The sequence below is a fragment of the Oryctolagus cuniculus genome, chromosome 1, assembly GCF_051225735.1.
Source record: "Oryctolagus cuniculus isolate XC-2025 breed Fujian yellow rabbit chromosome 1, ASM5122573v1, whole genome shotgun sequence".
Classification (NCBI taxonomy): domain Eukaryota; kingdom Metazoa; phylum Chordata; class Mammalia; order Lagomorpha; family Leporidae; genus Oryctolagus; species Oryctolagus cuniculus.
Genome location: NC_142867.1, coordinates 2851199 through 2866415, shown reverse-complemented (window position 1 = coordinate 2866415; position 15217 = coordinate 2851199). Strand labels below are relative to the sequence as shown.

The 15217-nt window shown below is 66.6% G+C and overlaps 1 protein-coding gene across 13 annotated transcripts in view; it reads left to right on the top strand.

The window, feature by feature from the left end:
* ANO1 (anoctamin 1) overlaps positions 1-15217 on the top strand; it is a 152338-nt gene that overhangs the window by 87470 nt on the left and 49651 nt on the right. For 9 of the 13 annotated variants that reach the window (XM_070062301.2, XM_070062161.2, XM_089307309.1 and 6 more), the window contains 6 exons: positions 6292-6390; positions 7256-7407; positions 8616-8670; positions 11404-11455; positions 14282-14347; positions 14681-14736. In XM_070062301.2, coding sequence (XP_069918402.1) covers positions 6292-6390; positions 7256-7407; positions 8616-8670; positions 11404-11455; positions 14282-14347; positions 14681-14736 — 480 coding nt within the window. The remainder of the gene's footprint in view (positions 1-6291; positions 6391-7255; positions 7408-8615; positions 8671-11403; positions 11456-14281; positions 14348-14680; positions 14737-15217) is intronic. The other 4 variants (XM_070062429.2, XM_070062232.2, XM_070062357.2 and 1 more) reach the window with 1 other exon arrangement.

Here is a 15217-nt window from a genome sequence, read left to right as displayed (position 1 = left end):
GAGGGTGGGGGTCAGGCCCCGGCTCCTGACCTTGCACTTTGCCCCACCCCACCCTGCAGGAAGCAGCCGGTGCTCCTGGGAGGTGAGGGGCTCTGAGGTTTATGCCCCCGGGGGTCTGCTGCTGTGGCCCCGAGCGTGGGATGGGACCTCAGTCCCTGGTTTCCTTGGGTCTGGTCTTGGTGCCGTGTGGGCGTTCTTCTTTTATTCTGCACTTTTCTTTAAAAAAAATTTATTAATTTATTTGAAAGTCAGAGTTACGTTGAGAAGGGGAGAGGTCTTCCATCTGCTGGTTCCCTCCCCAGATGGCCGTACCCCGGGGCTCAGCCAGGCTGAAGCCAGGAGCCAGGGTCTCCCGTGTACCGGGTGCAGGGGCCAAGGACTTGGCCCATCCTCCGCTGCTTTCCCAGGCCACAGCAGAGAGCTGCTCAGAAGTGGAGCAGCCGGGACTTGAACTGGTGCCCATATGGGATGCCGGTGTCACAGGTGGTGGCTTTACTAGCCTGCCCCCCTGCACTTTTCTTTTTAAGCTCTTTTTTTTTAATGAAAAAAATATTGAGAGGTGGAGATAGAGATCTTTCTTGCATCTGCCAGTTCATTCCTGAGCTGCCTACGACAGCCGGGGCTGGGCCAGGCCGGGGCCGGGAGCCCAGACAGCAGTCCAGGCCTCCCAGCTGGGTGGCAGGGCCCCAGGTACTGGAGCATCACCTGCTGCCCCCCAGAGCGCTCAGGACCAGGAAGCTGGGTCGGGAGCAGGGCAGGGCTCTGCCGCGGGGATGCGGGCAGCCCAGAGCCCGCCTCAACCCGTGGGGGTGCGGGCAGCCCAGAGCCCTCCTCAACCCGCGGGCATGCGGGCAGCCCAGAGCCCACCTCAACCCGCGGGGATGTGGGCAGCCCAGAGCCCTCCTCAACCCACAGGGATGCGGGCAGCCCAGAGCCCTCCCGCCTCAACCCGTGGGGATGCGGGCAGCCCAGCACCCTCCCGCCTCAGCCGGCACCGCGCACCCGGCCCAGCCATGTGGTCACCGTGACTTTGAGGCGAGTGCAGGTCCCGCAGGCGGTCCGGGTGACATCCCTCATCCCGGCTGCAGCCCTGAGGTCCTCATCGGTCCCCAGGCCCGCCCCGCCTGGCGCGGTAGAGCACCGTGAGCCACGTGGTGACCCGGTGCGGCCTTGAGAGAGGTCCCAGTGGTCGACTGGCGAGCGCCGGGCGCGGGCTGCGCTGGCCCCGGGCTGGTGCGCCCCCTCCCACCACCCCTCTCCCCCTCCTGGCACGGGTTGCGGATTTTTCAGACTCCTCTGCTGGGCTTCTCATACTCCCCGCCCCCCTAATTTCTAGAAGTTCTGTTTGGTTCTCTTCCAAGTCCTCTGTGTCGTTTTTTAATAGTTTCCTGTCCTCGGATCTTGTCCGTCTTGGCTTTGTTTCTTTAAACGAGCTGATTTACGACCCCGCTAGGACTTTGATGACCCTGGCCTGAGCCCTGCGCGGGCGGGTTCTGTCTCCCACCAGCCGGCAGGCGCTGCCTAGGGCCTGGTGGGCCTGGCACGCTTGGTCATCTGGTCATTGTCCCTGGGCTCCTGTGACCGGGCAGGCGGGCTCGCTGCCTCAGAGGTGGGAGCTGGGTCCCGGGTCGCCTGGCCACCCGGTGTCGCTGTGGCCTGCAGGGGGCTTTGTTTGCCCTTTGCCCTCGCTTTCTCCGTCCTGCTCTGCTGGCCCCCACGTCTGCCGCCTCTTCCAATCCGGGTTAGAGGCGGGGTGGAGGGATGGAGGTCAGCTGAACGCAGTGTCCCGGCCCAGGGTGGGGTCCGCCCATCTGACGCGCCCAGGCCTGCGGCTGGGGTGCCTGCCTCCTCTCTCCTCTGCTGCCGGCGACAGCCCAGGCGGCCTCCTTGGTAGAAGCCCCCAAGGAAGATGGGGTCCGAGCCCCTCCTCTCCGGAGCGTGGCCTGCCAGCCCCGTGCCCCGTCTCTGCAGCACCTGGGGGGGCCGTTCGGTCGCTTTTGCCTTCTCAGTTTTCCGTGGGAGGTTGGAGTCCCTGGCCTTCCGGCCCGTCACAGAAGCACAAACGTGGATTGATACTTCCCACTGATGGACAGGATGCGGGTCCAGCAGGCGCTGGGGCGGGGCTGGGGGTGAGGAGGCCCGAGGCAGAGCGGCCGTGCCCCTCCGCCCGCAGGGCGCAGCATCTGTGTGTGCTGCAAGGGACCCACCAGTGCCCACCGCGGGGGCAGGGCAAAGTCGGGGGAGGGCCCAGTGCCTGGGCCGCCCTTCCTCCCCCTCCCTCCATCCTCAGGTGCCTGCCCTGTGCCAGCTGCCGGGCTCTGTCCCCGGGACACACCAGAGACAGAGCCAGCCTAGGAGCCGCGTGCCGGCAGGGACGGGCAGACGCACCTGCGCTGTGGGACGGCCCAGGAAGCCCATCCTGGTGGGGAACCCAGACCCGCAGGCACTGGTGCCGTCTGGCCCCTCCCACCAGCTCTCCTGCGCCCGCGATCCCAGGAGACGGGGTGTGGCGGCCACACATCCGCACCGGGAGCCGGGCAGGAAGAGGACCGTGCCCTCCAGGTGTGGGCTCCCAAGGCCCTGCGGGGGTGGCTGTCGGCCCCCCGTGGCCACACAGGCGGCCTGGCTGTGCTGGGTGGGAAAGGGGCTCGAGCCCCTCCCCTGTGCATGGCCCCCGGTTCCCACCAGGAGCTGCTTCGGGGAGGCCCCCTTGGTGGCTCCGTGGCCCTCAGGCCTTCGCTCCCTCCCGCCAGGGTGCGGGACCGCCGATTCTCTGCGGGGAGTGGAGCGCATTGGAGGACGAGGGTGGGCGAGGGCGCAGCACCGCCCAGAGCCGCGGGGAAGCCGCCTGCGGAGCCCCCAGTTTCCAAGCCTGACCTCCAGGAGGGTGGCGTCTGTCGGCTGCCAGCTCCACCACCGTGGCGGACACGCGGGCCTGCGGGCCGCGGGAGGGACCCCTTGGCGTCCTGGGTCACCATGACTCCCCCAGGGGGCTTTTTTGCTGGCTTTGTCTTTGGTTTTCTTCTGTCTTGTGGCTGCAAAACGCCAGAAGCAATCCCGCTCCGGCCGCGGAGGAGCGCGCACACGGAGTCCCCGGCCTCGGTGGCGATGGCGGCGCCGCGGTGGTGCCCCGCCCTGGTGTTGTCCTGTGCACCGTGGCCTGTGAGGCCGCAGCCTTTCTCACGGCCCTGGGCTCGGCGGTGAGTGCGGCTCCCATGCAGCCTGCAGGGCGTGTGAGGGACGGGGCGGGGGTCAGCTGGAGTCAGCGCGCCTCCCCTGGGACCTGTGCAGCCTTCAGTGGGTGTCTGGACCTGGCTCCGCCAGAGGACTTGGAGCACCTGTGTGTGGTCTCTCTGTGCTGACCGGTTCCTTCAGAGCCCCCGCCCGCGGCCGCGATTCTCAGCCTCGGCAGGTCTGTGGCCAGCAGAGCCCCAACCCGAGGGGTCCGGGCTGGGGGGGGGCAGGGCCGCGGCATCTCTGTGCGCGTCTGCGGGCAGGCTGGGCACCCGGCCTGAAGCGTCCCGCATGCGTGCGTGTGTGTGCGCGTGTTTGCTGAGCTGGTCCCACGTGTGTGTGCGTGTGTGTGTGTGTGCGTGCGTGTGTGTTTGCCGAGCTGGTCCCACATGTGCATGTGTGTGTGTTGCGTGTCTGTGCGTGTGTGTGTGTTTGACGAGCTGGTCTCACGTGTGCGTGTGTGTGCGTGCGTGTGCGTGCGTGTGTGTTTGCCGAGCTGGTCCCACATGTGTGTGCATGTGCGTGTGTGTGTGTGCCAAGCTGGTCCCACATGTGCATGTGCGTGTCTGTGCGTGTGTGTTTGTGTTTGACGAGCTGGTCCCACGTGTGCGTGTGCGTGTGTGTGCGTGCGTGTGTGTGTGTTTGCCGAGCTGGTCCCACGACCCCTTTCCCAAGCCTGGCCAGATGTTTTCCCTGGAGACCGCGTCGCTGGCGAAAACAGAGACGGGCCTTTTCCCAGGGCGGCAGCAGCAGGCACCGGCTCCACGCCCCCGCGCCGGAGCCCTCCCTGGGCGGGGACAGTGCATCCCGGGTCTCCGCGGGCAGCGAGCAGAGCCCAGAAATAAACCTGGGGCCGCGGCAGGAAGAGGAGGTTCCACCGCACGTGGGCTCTGGGCCTCCCTCCCAGCCTTGGTGCTGCCAGGCAGGGGACCCTCACAGCGGCCCGGCGCTGGGGGTGGGGTGCTGAGCTGCTTGGCCCAGGGGACTGTGCACGGAGGTGGGCGTGGGCAGGGGGAGGCCGCCCTGAGCCCGTCCCTCTCTGTCCTGACTTCTAAGCCGCATTGGACATCTGAGACCCCTCTGCGGGAAGTCGGGTGACGCCACACAGTTGATGGGGCGAGGTGGGGGGTGGGCAGGGTGCCCCTCCCCCGCCTCAGGCCTCGAGGCGCCCACACAGCCACACAGCAGCTCCCTGCTGGCCCATGTCCGCCCCCCCCCCCCGGAAGCAGGTCTTTGCGGGTAGAATAAGGGACTCGTCCTGGGATGAGGTTGTCCTGACTCTGCCGGGACCCCGCAAGGCAGAGTGAGCTTTGCCATGGACTCCAGCAGGGGTGGGGTGAGGCGGCACAGGCAAGGAGGGCCTGGGACCCCGGACCCTGCACAAGACAGGAAGGCGCCTCCCCGGCAGTCTCTGGGTGAGCGCAGCCCCGCCCACACGCCGGCGGCCGACTTGCCTGGCTGTTTGGAAGCCGCCTGCTTTGTGGCCCATTGTGACAGCAGTCCACAGCTCCGGGCCTTGGTGTGCGTAGCTGTGAGATGGGCACAGTGTTGGGCCGGAGCGTCCTCAGGCTCTCTGAGTGAAAGATCAGAAGCCAAGTGTGCCGGGCAGGGCCGGCACGTGGGGAGAGCCCAGCGGATTTAGCTTCTGTCGCCGGCAGGATCGCTGTTGCCGGTCATTCATTCATTCCGAGCACAGGCTGTGCAGGCTGTGGGCAGCAGGGCCGGCCAGGCCCCAGCCCCGAGCTGAGTGAGCCGTGGGCTGGCCCCGGGCGGCGGCCTCTGCTGTCGGCGTCTGGCAGAGGAGAGACGAGGGGCAGGACGTCGAGCTGGGTGCGGGTCCCACTTCCTCAGGTGGGACTTGGGGGGAGCCAGTGGCAACCAAGCTGGCCCCGCTCTGTCCTCTGGCTCCCGGATCTTCGCCCAAACTGCTCAGCTCTGCCCGGGCACAGACGTCACCGCCACGGGCCCCGGCGCTCACCGGGGCGTCTGTTTCACCCACTGCAGACCTGGTTTGCTTGGAAGTCACCCCAGGTTTCTTCGGCTCCGCGCCCACTTGCCAGCAGTGTGGAACAGTCCCTTGTGCGGGTGCCTCACGCCCTGCGGGTGCCTCACGCCCACCCGGTGCTCACGGGGCGCCGCCCAGAGCCGTGGCCGGCTCGCGGATCGGAGCTGGCCGCTCTGCACCTGGGGCCCGGGGCCCAGCGCTCTCCCCCCAGCCTTCTGCTGAACTCCTTCGTGGCCCAGAACTGCAGGAAGGACCTCGGCCCAAGGCCCGGAGGACGAGGAGCCCGCAGCCCACGGGCAGTGTGCTCGGCGTTGTCAGTTTCTGTGCCGAGAGCGAGGAGCTCTCGGTAGCAGGGCAGCCACGGAGGGCCGGCGGGGCCCTGTGTCACCTGGTAAACGGTGTCTTAGCTGTGAATTCTGGGGAGGGAGACGCGGCCCAGCCTGCACGGTTGGGGTCCCTGTCCTTGGACAGTGCACCTGCCGGCCGTGAGTCAGGACGCCGAGGCAGCCTTGCCTCCCAAGCCTCAGTGTTCCCATCTGTAAAGGGGGCAGCAGTGACGTCTTTATCTCTGGGGTGATGGAGTCGGCACCTACAGAGCCCCCGGTGGGTGCTGCTCCCAACCCCCACGTGGGGCCACGGCTGTTGGTTGGGGCTGTGTAGGACTTGGCGAGGAGTGGCTGATCCACGAGGAGCCGGGCTTGAGCTTGGCTGACGTGGGCCTTAGGCCAGGAGATGGCAGAGACACAGCCTTGACCCCACAGAGGGAAGATGCCCACTGGGGGCCGTCGTCAGCCCCGCTTGGGGAACCAGTTCCGAGCCGAGGGTCCCGGGGTCCACGCCGTTGTGTCCCAGGCTGGTGGGAGGGGCCCTCAGCTAAACTCCCTGAACCCACAGCAGTGTGTGCCCCTGGGGCGTACTCCGGACCCTCCTCCCGTGCTGCTGGGGGCTGGTCCCGGCGGCTGTCCAGGTCGAGTGCGGCTGGCGGCAGCGGCCGGGCAGGTGTGCCCCAGGCGGAAACGGTTTTCAATGCCACTCCTCTCCTTGCCTCCTAGACCAAGATCCACGGGGTCGGCTTCGTGAAAATCCACGCACCCTGGACTGTGCTGTGCAGAGAGGCGGAGTTCCTGAAGCTGAAGATGCCCACGAAGAAGGTGGGCAGGGCCGCGTGTGCCTCAAGACCCCTCGGCAGTCGGCCACGGGGCTGTGGCCACGGCGCTGTTGGGGTCCCGAGTCCCGATGGTGGAGAGTAAGGGGCAGCCACGGGCGGTCTCCAGACTCAGGCCAGGTCCCACGGAGTTGGGGGCGGGTGCAGACCCTGATGGTGTCCGTCATCAACACAAGACACATTGCACTCTGCGTTGGTGTGTGTGGGGTCGCAGCGAGTTTTTCAGGCTCATTTTAGTCACATTTCCTGGCTTGCTAGGATTTTTTTTGTCTTTCATCTCTGAAAACTTTATTGCAAAAAGGCAGTCTGGAGGCTGGCGCCGCGGCTCACTAGGCTAATCCTCTGCCTTGTGGCGCCGGCACACCAGGTTCTAGTCCCGGTCGGGGCACCAGATCCTGTCCCGGTTGCCCCTCTTCCAGGCCAGCTCTCTGCTGTGGCTGGGAGTGCAGTGGAGGATGGCCCAGGTGCTTGGGCCCTGCACCCCATGGGAGACCAGGAGAAGCACCTGGCTCCTGCCTTTGGATCGGCACAGCACACAGCCATTTGGGGGGTGAACCAATGGAAAAAGGAAGACCTTTCTCTCTGTCTCTGACTCTCTCACTGTCCACTCTGCCTGTCAAAAAAAAAAAAAAAAAAAGGCATTCTGACAGCAGTGCTTGGCCTGGCATCGCGTGTTCTGTGGACGGGGGCCCAAAGAGGCCACGCCCGCAGCCGGTCAGCCCTGGGCTCCCAGGCCCCCGGCGTGGTGCGGACGGCAGCTGCCCTGGGACGCACCGGAGCTGAGCTCTGGGCCGGGGGTGGTGGGGCCCGGCGCGCAGGCCGACCGCTCACCCGCCCCTCGGTGCCCACAGATGTATCACATCAACGAGACCCACGGCCTCCTGAAAAAGATCAACTCCGTGTTCCAGAAACTCACAGACCCCATCCAGCCCAAGGTGGCCGAGCACAGGCCCCAGACCACCAAGAGGCTCTCCTACCCCTTCTCCCGCGAGAAGCAGCACCTGTAAGTGGGTCCGCCCCGCCCTGCCCCCACGGGCTCTGTGCAGGGTCCACAGAGGGGAGGGACCCTGGCCCCTGGGCGTGCTGCTGAGCCCGGAAGTGGCCGTGAAAATGACCACAAGGTTGCTGTTTGCTGAGGATCTGGGGGTGCACGGGTTGGTTGGTCCTCCTTGGGGGACTCCCACCCCTCCTGCTCGGACTTTTGGGGACCGCTGGCCAGGTCGGGCTGACCGTGCCTCCTGCCTCCCAGCAGCCGTAAGCCGCAGGGAGCCTCCCTCTCCCTTCCCTCCTGGAAGCGTGGGCTGAAGGCATCCCCAGGGCTCCCACGGTCCCTGTTGCCTGGCAGTGCCTCACCTGTCATGGGACCGTCCCTCCCCCCGCTCCTAAGGGCACTGGGGCGTAGCCACCTGGGTCAGCCAGGCTGCAGGCCAGCCTACCTGGGCCTCGCTGGGCACAGCTGGGAACAGGAAGCTGGGCTCTGGCAACACAGGGGGCCTGGGGGAGGGGGGACAGGAGGGTTCCTGGACGCCGCTGGCCTCCGGAGTGGAAGAAAGGGCAGGGGAGAGGGCCTGAGCCTAGTCTGTCCCAGCGATGCTGGGGTCCCTGTGTGTCGGAGGGGCAGGCATCACCTGCTGTTACCAATCCTGGTGGGGGCCCAGCAGGAAGGAAGCGGCCCCCAGCTCCAGGGCCCGGCCCCCAGGGCTTCAGAGGGAGGCAGCCTCTCCTCAGGCCCACCTGGTCCACCTGGTCAGCGCCGGTTCACCTGCCAATGGAAACCCCCCCAGCCAGCCTCCCCAGCTCCCCCCAGGAACCGTGGGCAGCGAGTAGCTATTCCCAGGATGCCCTCCGCTCAGAGGAAGCCTCCGGCCATCTCTCTGCAGCCCAAGGCAGCTGGCCCCATGCCAGGGGGCGCTCCAGGGAGACTGGTCACCCCGGGACCCTTGAGCTGCCCCCTCAGCATTGAAGCGTAGACCTTGAGGGCGTCTCCCAAAGCAGCAGGGGCTCAGCTGCCCCTTGGGGGTCTCCGGAGCAGGGGTGGCTCAGCAGACCGCTCCAGGCACCAGGGGCAGACGGCTCGCACCTGCTGTGTGCGCGCAGAGCCACGCCCGTGTCCAGGTGGCCGCTACGGGCCAAGGGTGGTTCTCCTGGGCGTTGGGCTCCAGGGTTCACCGCTGGTGATCCGAGTCCTGTGTCCCCCCAATTCTCCCGCAGGTTTGACCTGTCCGACAAGGACTCGTTTTTCGACAGCAAAACACGGAGCACAATCGTGAGTATCGCGTGTGTGCACACAGCGGCCCTGGGGAAGCCAATGATCATTTCATTTTCCCGACACTCCTGCGGGAGCGGCCGGCTCTAATTGCCTGTGACAGAAATAATTAGAATAATGAGACGAGAGGGCAGCGAGGGGCCCAGGGGAGGGCTGCCGCCCGGGGCCGGCTCAGAGCAGGTGCGCGGGACACAGCAGAGCAGCGGGAACTGAAGCAGCGTAGGGGAGCCCTCGAGGGACGGACTTCGGCCGGCTTCCCTGCCTTTGTTGCCCGTGGGCTCGGTGCCATGAGCCCGGCGTTCAGGCCCCCAGCCTGGGGTTTCTGGTAGAGGCACAGACGAGCTCCCGAGGTTTGAAGTCTGACCAGGCCACCCTGCCCTGCTCAAGGTGCTGGCTTAATGTTTACCGGTCAGACAGCGCCAAGTTGTCCACCTGCCAAGCTGGGCCTGTGCATGGCTCGGGACCCAGTTTGTGTCTCAGCCAGAACCTAACCGGCAGCCGAGCCCTCGCTGCCGTCCTCTGTCCTGCACCATTGCACAGCGAGCAGGGAGTCCGTGCGGGGCGGCCGTGCAGCCAGGACGGGCACATCTGGGTGCCGTCTGCTCTTGGCCCTCTCCCGGCCTCGTGCCCTCAGGGGGGTCGCGGAGCGTGCGTCAGAATGAGGACGCTGGCCCCGTGGAGAGCGAGACGCGGGCGCCGAGCGGGCACCGAGCGGCTGCTGGGATTCTCCCTACTGACGGAGCTGCTCGTTAGCGTTAGCGATTAGGCCTCCTGCCGATGAGCGACGAGGCGCCCCCTGGCTGGAACTCGGGGCTGGCCCCGTGTCCGGAAGAGGCGATGCTTGTCTCTCGTGGCCGCCTGGGAGCCCCCTGCAGGGTTGGCCTACGTGGCTTCCCGTTTTCCACGTCACTGCGACAGGGATAAAGCTGCAGCAGCCCCCCGTGGACAGAGCCCCACGCCAGGACTCAGAACACGGGTGCTTGTGGAGGGCACGCGTTTGGCCTCGCAGTTGCGATGCCAGCTGACGCCCCCACCTGGGTCCTCCCAGTGTTCCTGCTGGCGCACACGCCAGGAGGCACTGGGGGCGGCTCGCGTCCTCGGGTCCCTGCCCCCAGCGTGGGAGCTCTGTGCTGGGTCCCAGCTTCAGCCGTGCCCAGGCCTGGCTGCCAACAGGCGTCTGGGAGGTGAACCAGCAGGTGGGGTTCCCTGGCCTCTGCCTCTCATGAATGAATGAATGAGAGTCGGTAGGGAGATGGAGTCAGGAAGCCGCTGCGAACTGCATGGCTTTCCCTTCATGCACGGCTTTGTGAACTCTTTGAAGACCCTTCCTTGTGCACCCGACTTTGTACGCTGTCTGGGGGGTGTTGTGGAATGCCCCTGGGGGCCGGGGCAGCTGTAGACCGTCGAGGGGGGCAGGCGGGCGGAGCACCTGCTGTGAGTTGGGTTTGTGATCCCTGGGATGGCGTCACCATCGTCGGCACTCTGAGCCACCCACGTGTCCGCTGACTTCCGGCGGGGAGGGGCGGGCAGGCTGTGGGCGCCGGCTCCCCTCCCAGGGCCTGGCCCCCGTTTGCCAGGCCTCCTGGGCGTGAAGGCTAGCGTCGCAGCATTGGCGCGGGTGTGCACGGCTCACAGCACCCCCACTGCCCTCCACGCGGCCGCTCCACTCCAGATGTGGGGGCGCAGCCCGGCAGGCTCCAGGCGCGAGGGGCCCAGTGTGTGGGTGTTGGGTCTCAGATGTTCGGTCTGTAGCACTAGGGAGCCACAGGAGGACGTGGTCAGGGCCGGAGAACTAGCAGTCACTTCCAGGGCCGCACGGAGGGGGAGGGGGCAGGTAGAGGGCAAGGTGGGGCCACGGCTTGTGAAGGGGGCCCCAGGCCAGGGAGCAGGTGGTAACGGGCGAGGTGGGCGGTGGGGAGGGAGCCATGAGGGCAGCTGGGGGGGGGGGTCCTTCCCTGGTGCGGCGGGTGTTTGTGGAGGTGGGAGGGACAGGCGGTGAGCACGTGGTGACACACACGGTGGGCAGGAGTCAGGTGCTTCAGGGTGGACAGGCGTCCCCTGCGGCACGGAGGCCGGGGGCTGCGGGAGGGGGAGGGAGCGAGAAGCAGCCGGGAGGTGGAGGCACGCCCAGACAGGCAGCGGGGAGGGGGCTCTGCAGAGAACCGCGCACGTCCGTGGGGCTGGGCCCGTGACTCGCGCCCCGCGGTGCTGGCGTCACTTGTCCCAGGTCTCCCAGCACCCACGGTGGCTCCTGGGCCACCCCGCGAAGCAGTGCACTAGGTGTGTGTCTGGGGGAGCGTCGGGAGCTGGGAGCCACGAAGCCCCCTGCCAACACAGCCCGGCAGGCAATCCCAAGACCTGTCCCCACCCCTCACCGCAGCTTTCTAGAACATTCTGTGTCTGGGAGTGGCCTTAGTCCCACCTGTGCCTCGGTGGAAAGGGTGGGTGAGCTCACTGCACGGGCTGTGTGAGATCCCGCACAGCTCCCAGGAGGGCCCCGGGCCTGTGGGCAGGGCCTCTCCTCCCCCCGTGAGCGGGGAGCTCTCCCGTCTGGGGCGTGAGGGACCCTGCTCCCTGGAGCCCACGGCCTGTGCCAGCCTCGCGCTCTGCAGGGCTTGGGAGTCCTGAGCCCCAGGGATTGCTCCTTCGAAAAGCCCGGTGTCTGCTGGGGACCCAGCGGGGGTGGCGGGGGTGGCCTGGCTGGGTGACCGTCTGCTCACCCCTCTCCAACAGGTCTACGAGATTCTGAAGAGGACCACGTGCACCAAAGCCAAGTACAGCATGGGTGAGGACATCTCTGAGCTCGGCGCTGGTTTCCCAGCAGCCTCTGGGTGGGAGGCAGCCGGCGGGCTGGGGGCTTGGAGTGAAGCCCGCGTCACTGTCGCTGCGTGTACCCAGAGCGCCCCCTCAGGGCCCTGGCACGGTTACAGCCGTGGCATTTTAAACACAGGCGTCTCCTTCACTTTGGCTTGCGTGTTTGTGAGCGTGTGCACAGGGTCCCACGCAGTGACCACAGATTCTTAGCCGTCCCTTGACCCTCACAGGCCAGCAGGAAGGCGACGGGGCTTCTGTAGGGGGGTGGGGGTGGGGCGTAGCCCGGGCAAGCAGCCCCTGGCTGGAGGCGGCCGCGCGAGCCCAGGGCCGCGTCGGAAGGCACTCGGGTCCGAGCTCGTGCTTCGGGAAGCTGGCGGAGGGGACGGCGTCGTGGCGCAGGTCAAGCTCACCTGGGATGCCCGCGCCCCGTGTCAGGGTGCCTGCTTGGGGTCCTGCCTGCACGTCCGAGCCAGCTCCCTGCTAGCACACCTGGGGGCAGCCCAAGGGCCCTGCCACCCACGTGGGAGACGCAGGGGGAGTTCCTGCTTCCTGGAGCGAGCCAGCTGAGGGCCGGTCCCGCCCCTCCCCACCCCGTTGCTTTGCCTTTCACACAAGTAAATCTTTAACAAAGAAAGCGAGAGAAGAACAAGCTTATTTTTATAAAGTTCATGGAAAATGGGATTTAAAGATAAGTTTATTTTGGTGCAAAAAAAATTGTAACTCGTGCAATATTTTTTTCATAGCGTTTATCTTCCAGGGACTTTTTGTGGACTCCTGATGTGTAGATTTCAAAAATTATTTTAATATTTATTCTTATTTGTTTGAAAGGCAGAGACACAGAGAAAGATAGAGACAGAGAGTCACGGCCGTATGCGCCCGATCCCGTCCGCTCTCAGAAGCTAAGCAGGGTCGGGCCTGGTTAGTACTTGGATGGGAGACAGACAGAGAGAGCTTCCGTCCTCTGGTTCATTCCCTAAATGCCCACAACAGCCAAGGCTGGGCCAGGCTGAAGCCAGGAGACCCGCACGCCATCCCGCTCTCCCAAGTGGTTAGCAGGAAGCCAAGTCCTTGCGGCACCCCTGGGTTGATGGCAGCGCACCTGCTAGAGGGCAGACGTGGAGCCGGGACCCAGGCATCGCAAGCAGCAGCGTCTCCACCACCGAGCCAGTGGTGCCCCGGGGTTTGGGAGATACTCTGCACCAAAGTAGACTTAGCTTTCAGTTCCGCTTTGCATGAGCTTCCCGAAGGACGCGGCTCAGAGCCCCAGTCTAGAAGCCGCCGCGGAACGGTCCCAGCCGCGCTCCTGGGTCCTGGCTGACAGAGCCCCTCAAACCACACAGGCAGTTCTGCCCGCGAGCGCGGCAGGCGGGGGCCTGGCCGGCGGGGCCCCCGCCCACAGCAGGGGCGGCCTCTGCAGAGCCAGGGAGCGCCACCCCAGGCCTCTGTCCCCTCCTGAGCGGCTGTGTGCCCTGCAGAGGCCCTCCCCCATCCATCTTCCCCATAGCTTCCTATGCAGCCGGAGCGCAGAGCAGGGAGCGGGGTGAGGATGCCCGGGGCGGCCCAGTGCCCAGGGCGGGAACGAAGCCCTTGGCCCTGGCCTGCGTGGCTAGTGGTCAGTCTCAGGGCCATCGTCCTGGCCCGGGATCGCTCTAGGGGAGGGACTCATCCCGGAGTCAAGGGGAGCCCAGGGGAGCTGTCCCCATCGCCCAGCCCACTGTGGGCGGGGCCTCCGGAGTGGCTGATCCAGGCGGCTGCATCGCGGACGGGCGGTGGGACCAGTGGGATGGCGGGGTTGGGAGCACCTTGGAGTCCCTGCCCGGGGACAAAGCCGAGGCACAGGGAGCCCCGTGGCTCTGAGCCCAGGGCTCTGTGGCCCCAGCGGGTCCCTTCTGCTGCAGGGGGGCTGTGTTTCTGGAAACGCAGGTTTGGGGGGTTCTTCTCTGTGCCCCACTCAACGTTGGTGCCTCGACCGATGGCCTCCCGCTGCCCGCCAGGCTCCCCGCACCCCGCTCCCGGGGGCACTTTTCTTGTCCGGGAAGGAAACCTGTCCCCAGTAATCAGATTGGCCAGGGTGAGAGCGGGGCGGGGGCCGGGGAGCTGTGTCCAGGGAAGGCCTGTCTGGCGAGACCGCGTCTGAGCAGGCGCTTAGAGAGGCCCCCCCGGGCCGAGGCCTGCGGCCGCACCCTGCCCGCCGCACTGCAGGGCAGTAAGGAAGGCGGGAGCTCGGCGGCCATGCTTCTTGACCGGAGTTGAGCCCTGCCCTGTGTGCGTGGTGTAGCCCTCACCCTCACGTCCTCCGACCACTCCAGGCCACTGACCGAGGAGATGGCCCGCGTCTGCGAGGATATCCCAAGGGCGTTTTCCCACTGCTGTCGGGCAGGGGTCATGGCCCAGGCCGCCGTGAATGAGCGGGCATGTGTGCAGCCTGGCAGGGCCCTTCCGCCAGCCCAGGATTCCGCGGCGATTCTCCATGGCTCTGGTCCCTGCCTACGTGTGGGCAGCGAGGCCAGAGTCCCGAGAGCCCCCACGCACGTCCCTGGGGCTCCGATCCCTCCTCCGCCGCTGTCTCCTGGGTCTGGGGTCCACGGCCACTCCTCAAGTGGATGCCCACGTTGTGGTTTTCACACCCCCAGCGCAGGCCCTTGAGCCCGCCCTGCAAGGCCCAGCCGCCTTCCCGGTGCCCCCAGCGGCCCTGGGCGGCCGCGAGCCCCCTCGCCCGCCGCCCGCCCTTACTCCCCAGATGCGGCTTTGGTCCCTGTGGGCCCTGGCGTGGGACTAACAGCCGATGTGCAAACAGGGCAAGGAGAGGGAAGGAAGAAGGACTCTGCCCTTCTAAGTAAGAGGCGGAAGTGTGGGAAGTACGGTAAGTGCGGTGTGCGCCTCCCCGGCTCCTCCCGTCCGTCAGCCCGCCCGAGGCCTGAGTCCAAGTCGGATGCGTGCTCCCCAGCTTCGTGCGTGATTCAGCTCTCGCGACCCCCCTGCGGCGCAGGCTTGCCCTGGAGCAGCGGGGCCGGGCTGCGGGCCTGCCTCTGGGCGTCTCTCCTGTCTCTCGCCAACTCCACCAATCAAGCATCGTCCCTCCTCTCCTCCCTGGTTGAGCGGGAACCCAGCCCCGGGGAGGGCCCGAGAGGCGGCTCTGGGCCGTGGGCCGGGAGGCCTGCCCCGTCCTAACCCTCTGTCTGCCTCTGTTCTGAAGGCATCACCAGCCTGCTGGCCAACGGCGTCTACTCGGCCGCGTACCCGCTGCACGACGTGAGTACTGTTGACCCCCGCTGGCCTCTGCTTGTCCTCAGCTTCTGCAGAGCCCCGTGGCCACGCCCCTCCTCCCCCCCAGGGAGCGCCAATTGCCCTGTGGTCACTGCTTCCTGTTTGCTTTCCCCGTAAATGTCAGCAGCACACAGGCCTCTGCTGTTCCCCGTGCAGGCCCCGTGAGCCAGGGCACCTGTGCCGGACGCCGTGCCCAGGCTGGGGCCTGGCCGGGTGACCGGGGCTCTGTGTGTCTCTGTACCTGAGGAGCTTCCGGAACTGCCCTCCCAAGACCAGGGCCCAGGGGGCAGGGGGCCCAGGTCCCAGGCCCCACCACTCCCTCTCACTGGCGCTGACCAGGGCAGCCGTGGTCCTTACTGGGCCTCGGTGCCACTGTCTGTGAGTGGGGGACAGTCGCTTGCCCTGTCTGACCGCCAGGGTACCAGAGGGCTCCGAGAGAGACCCTGGAGCACAGGGGCGGGGCTGG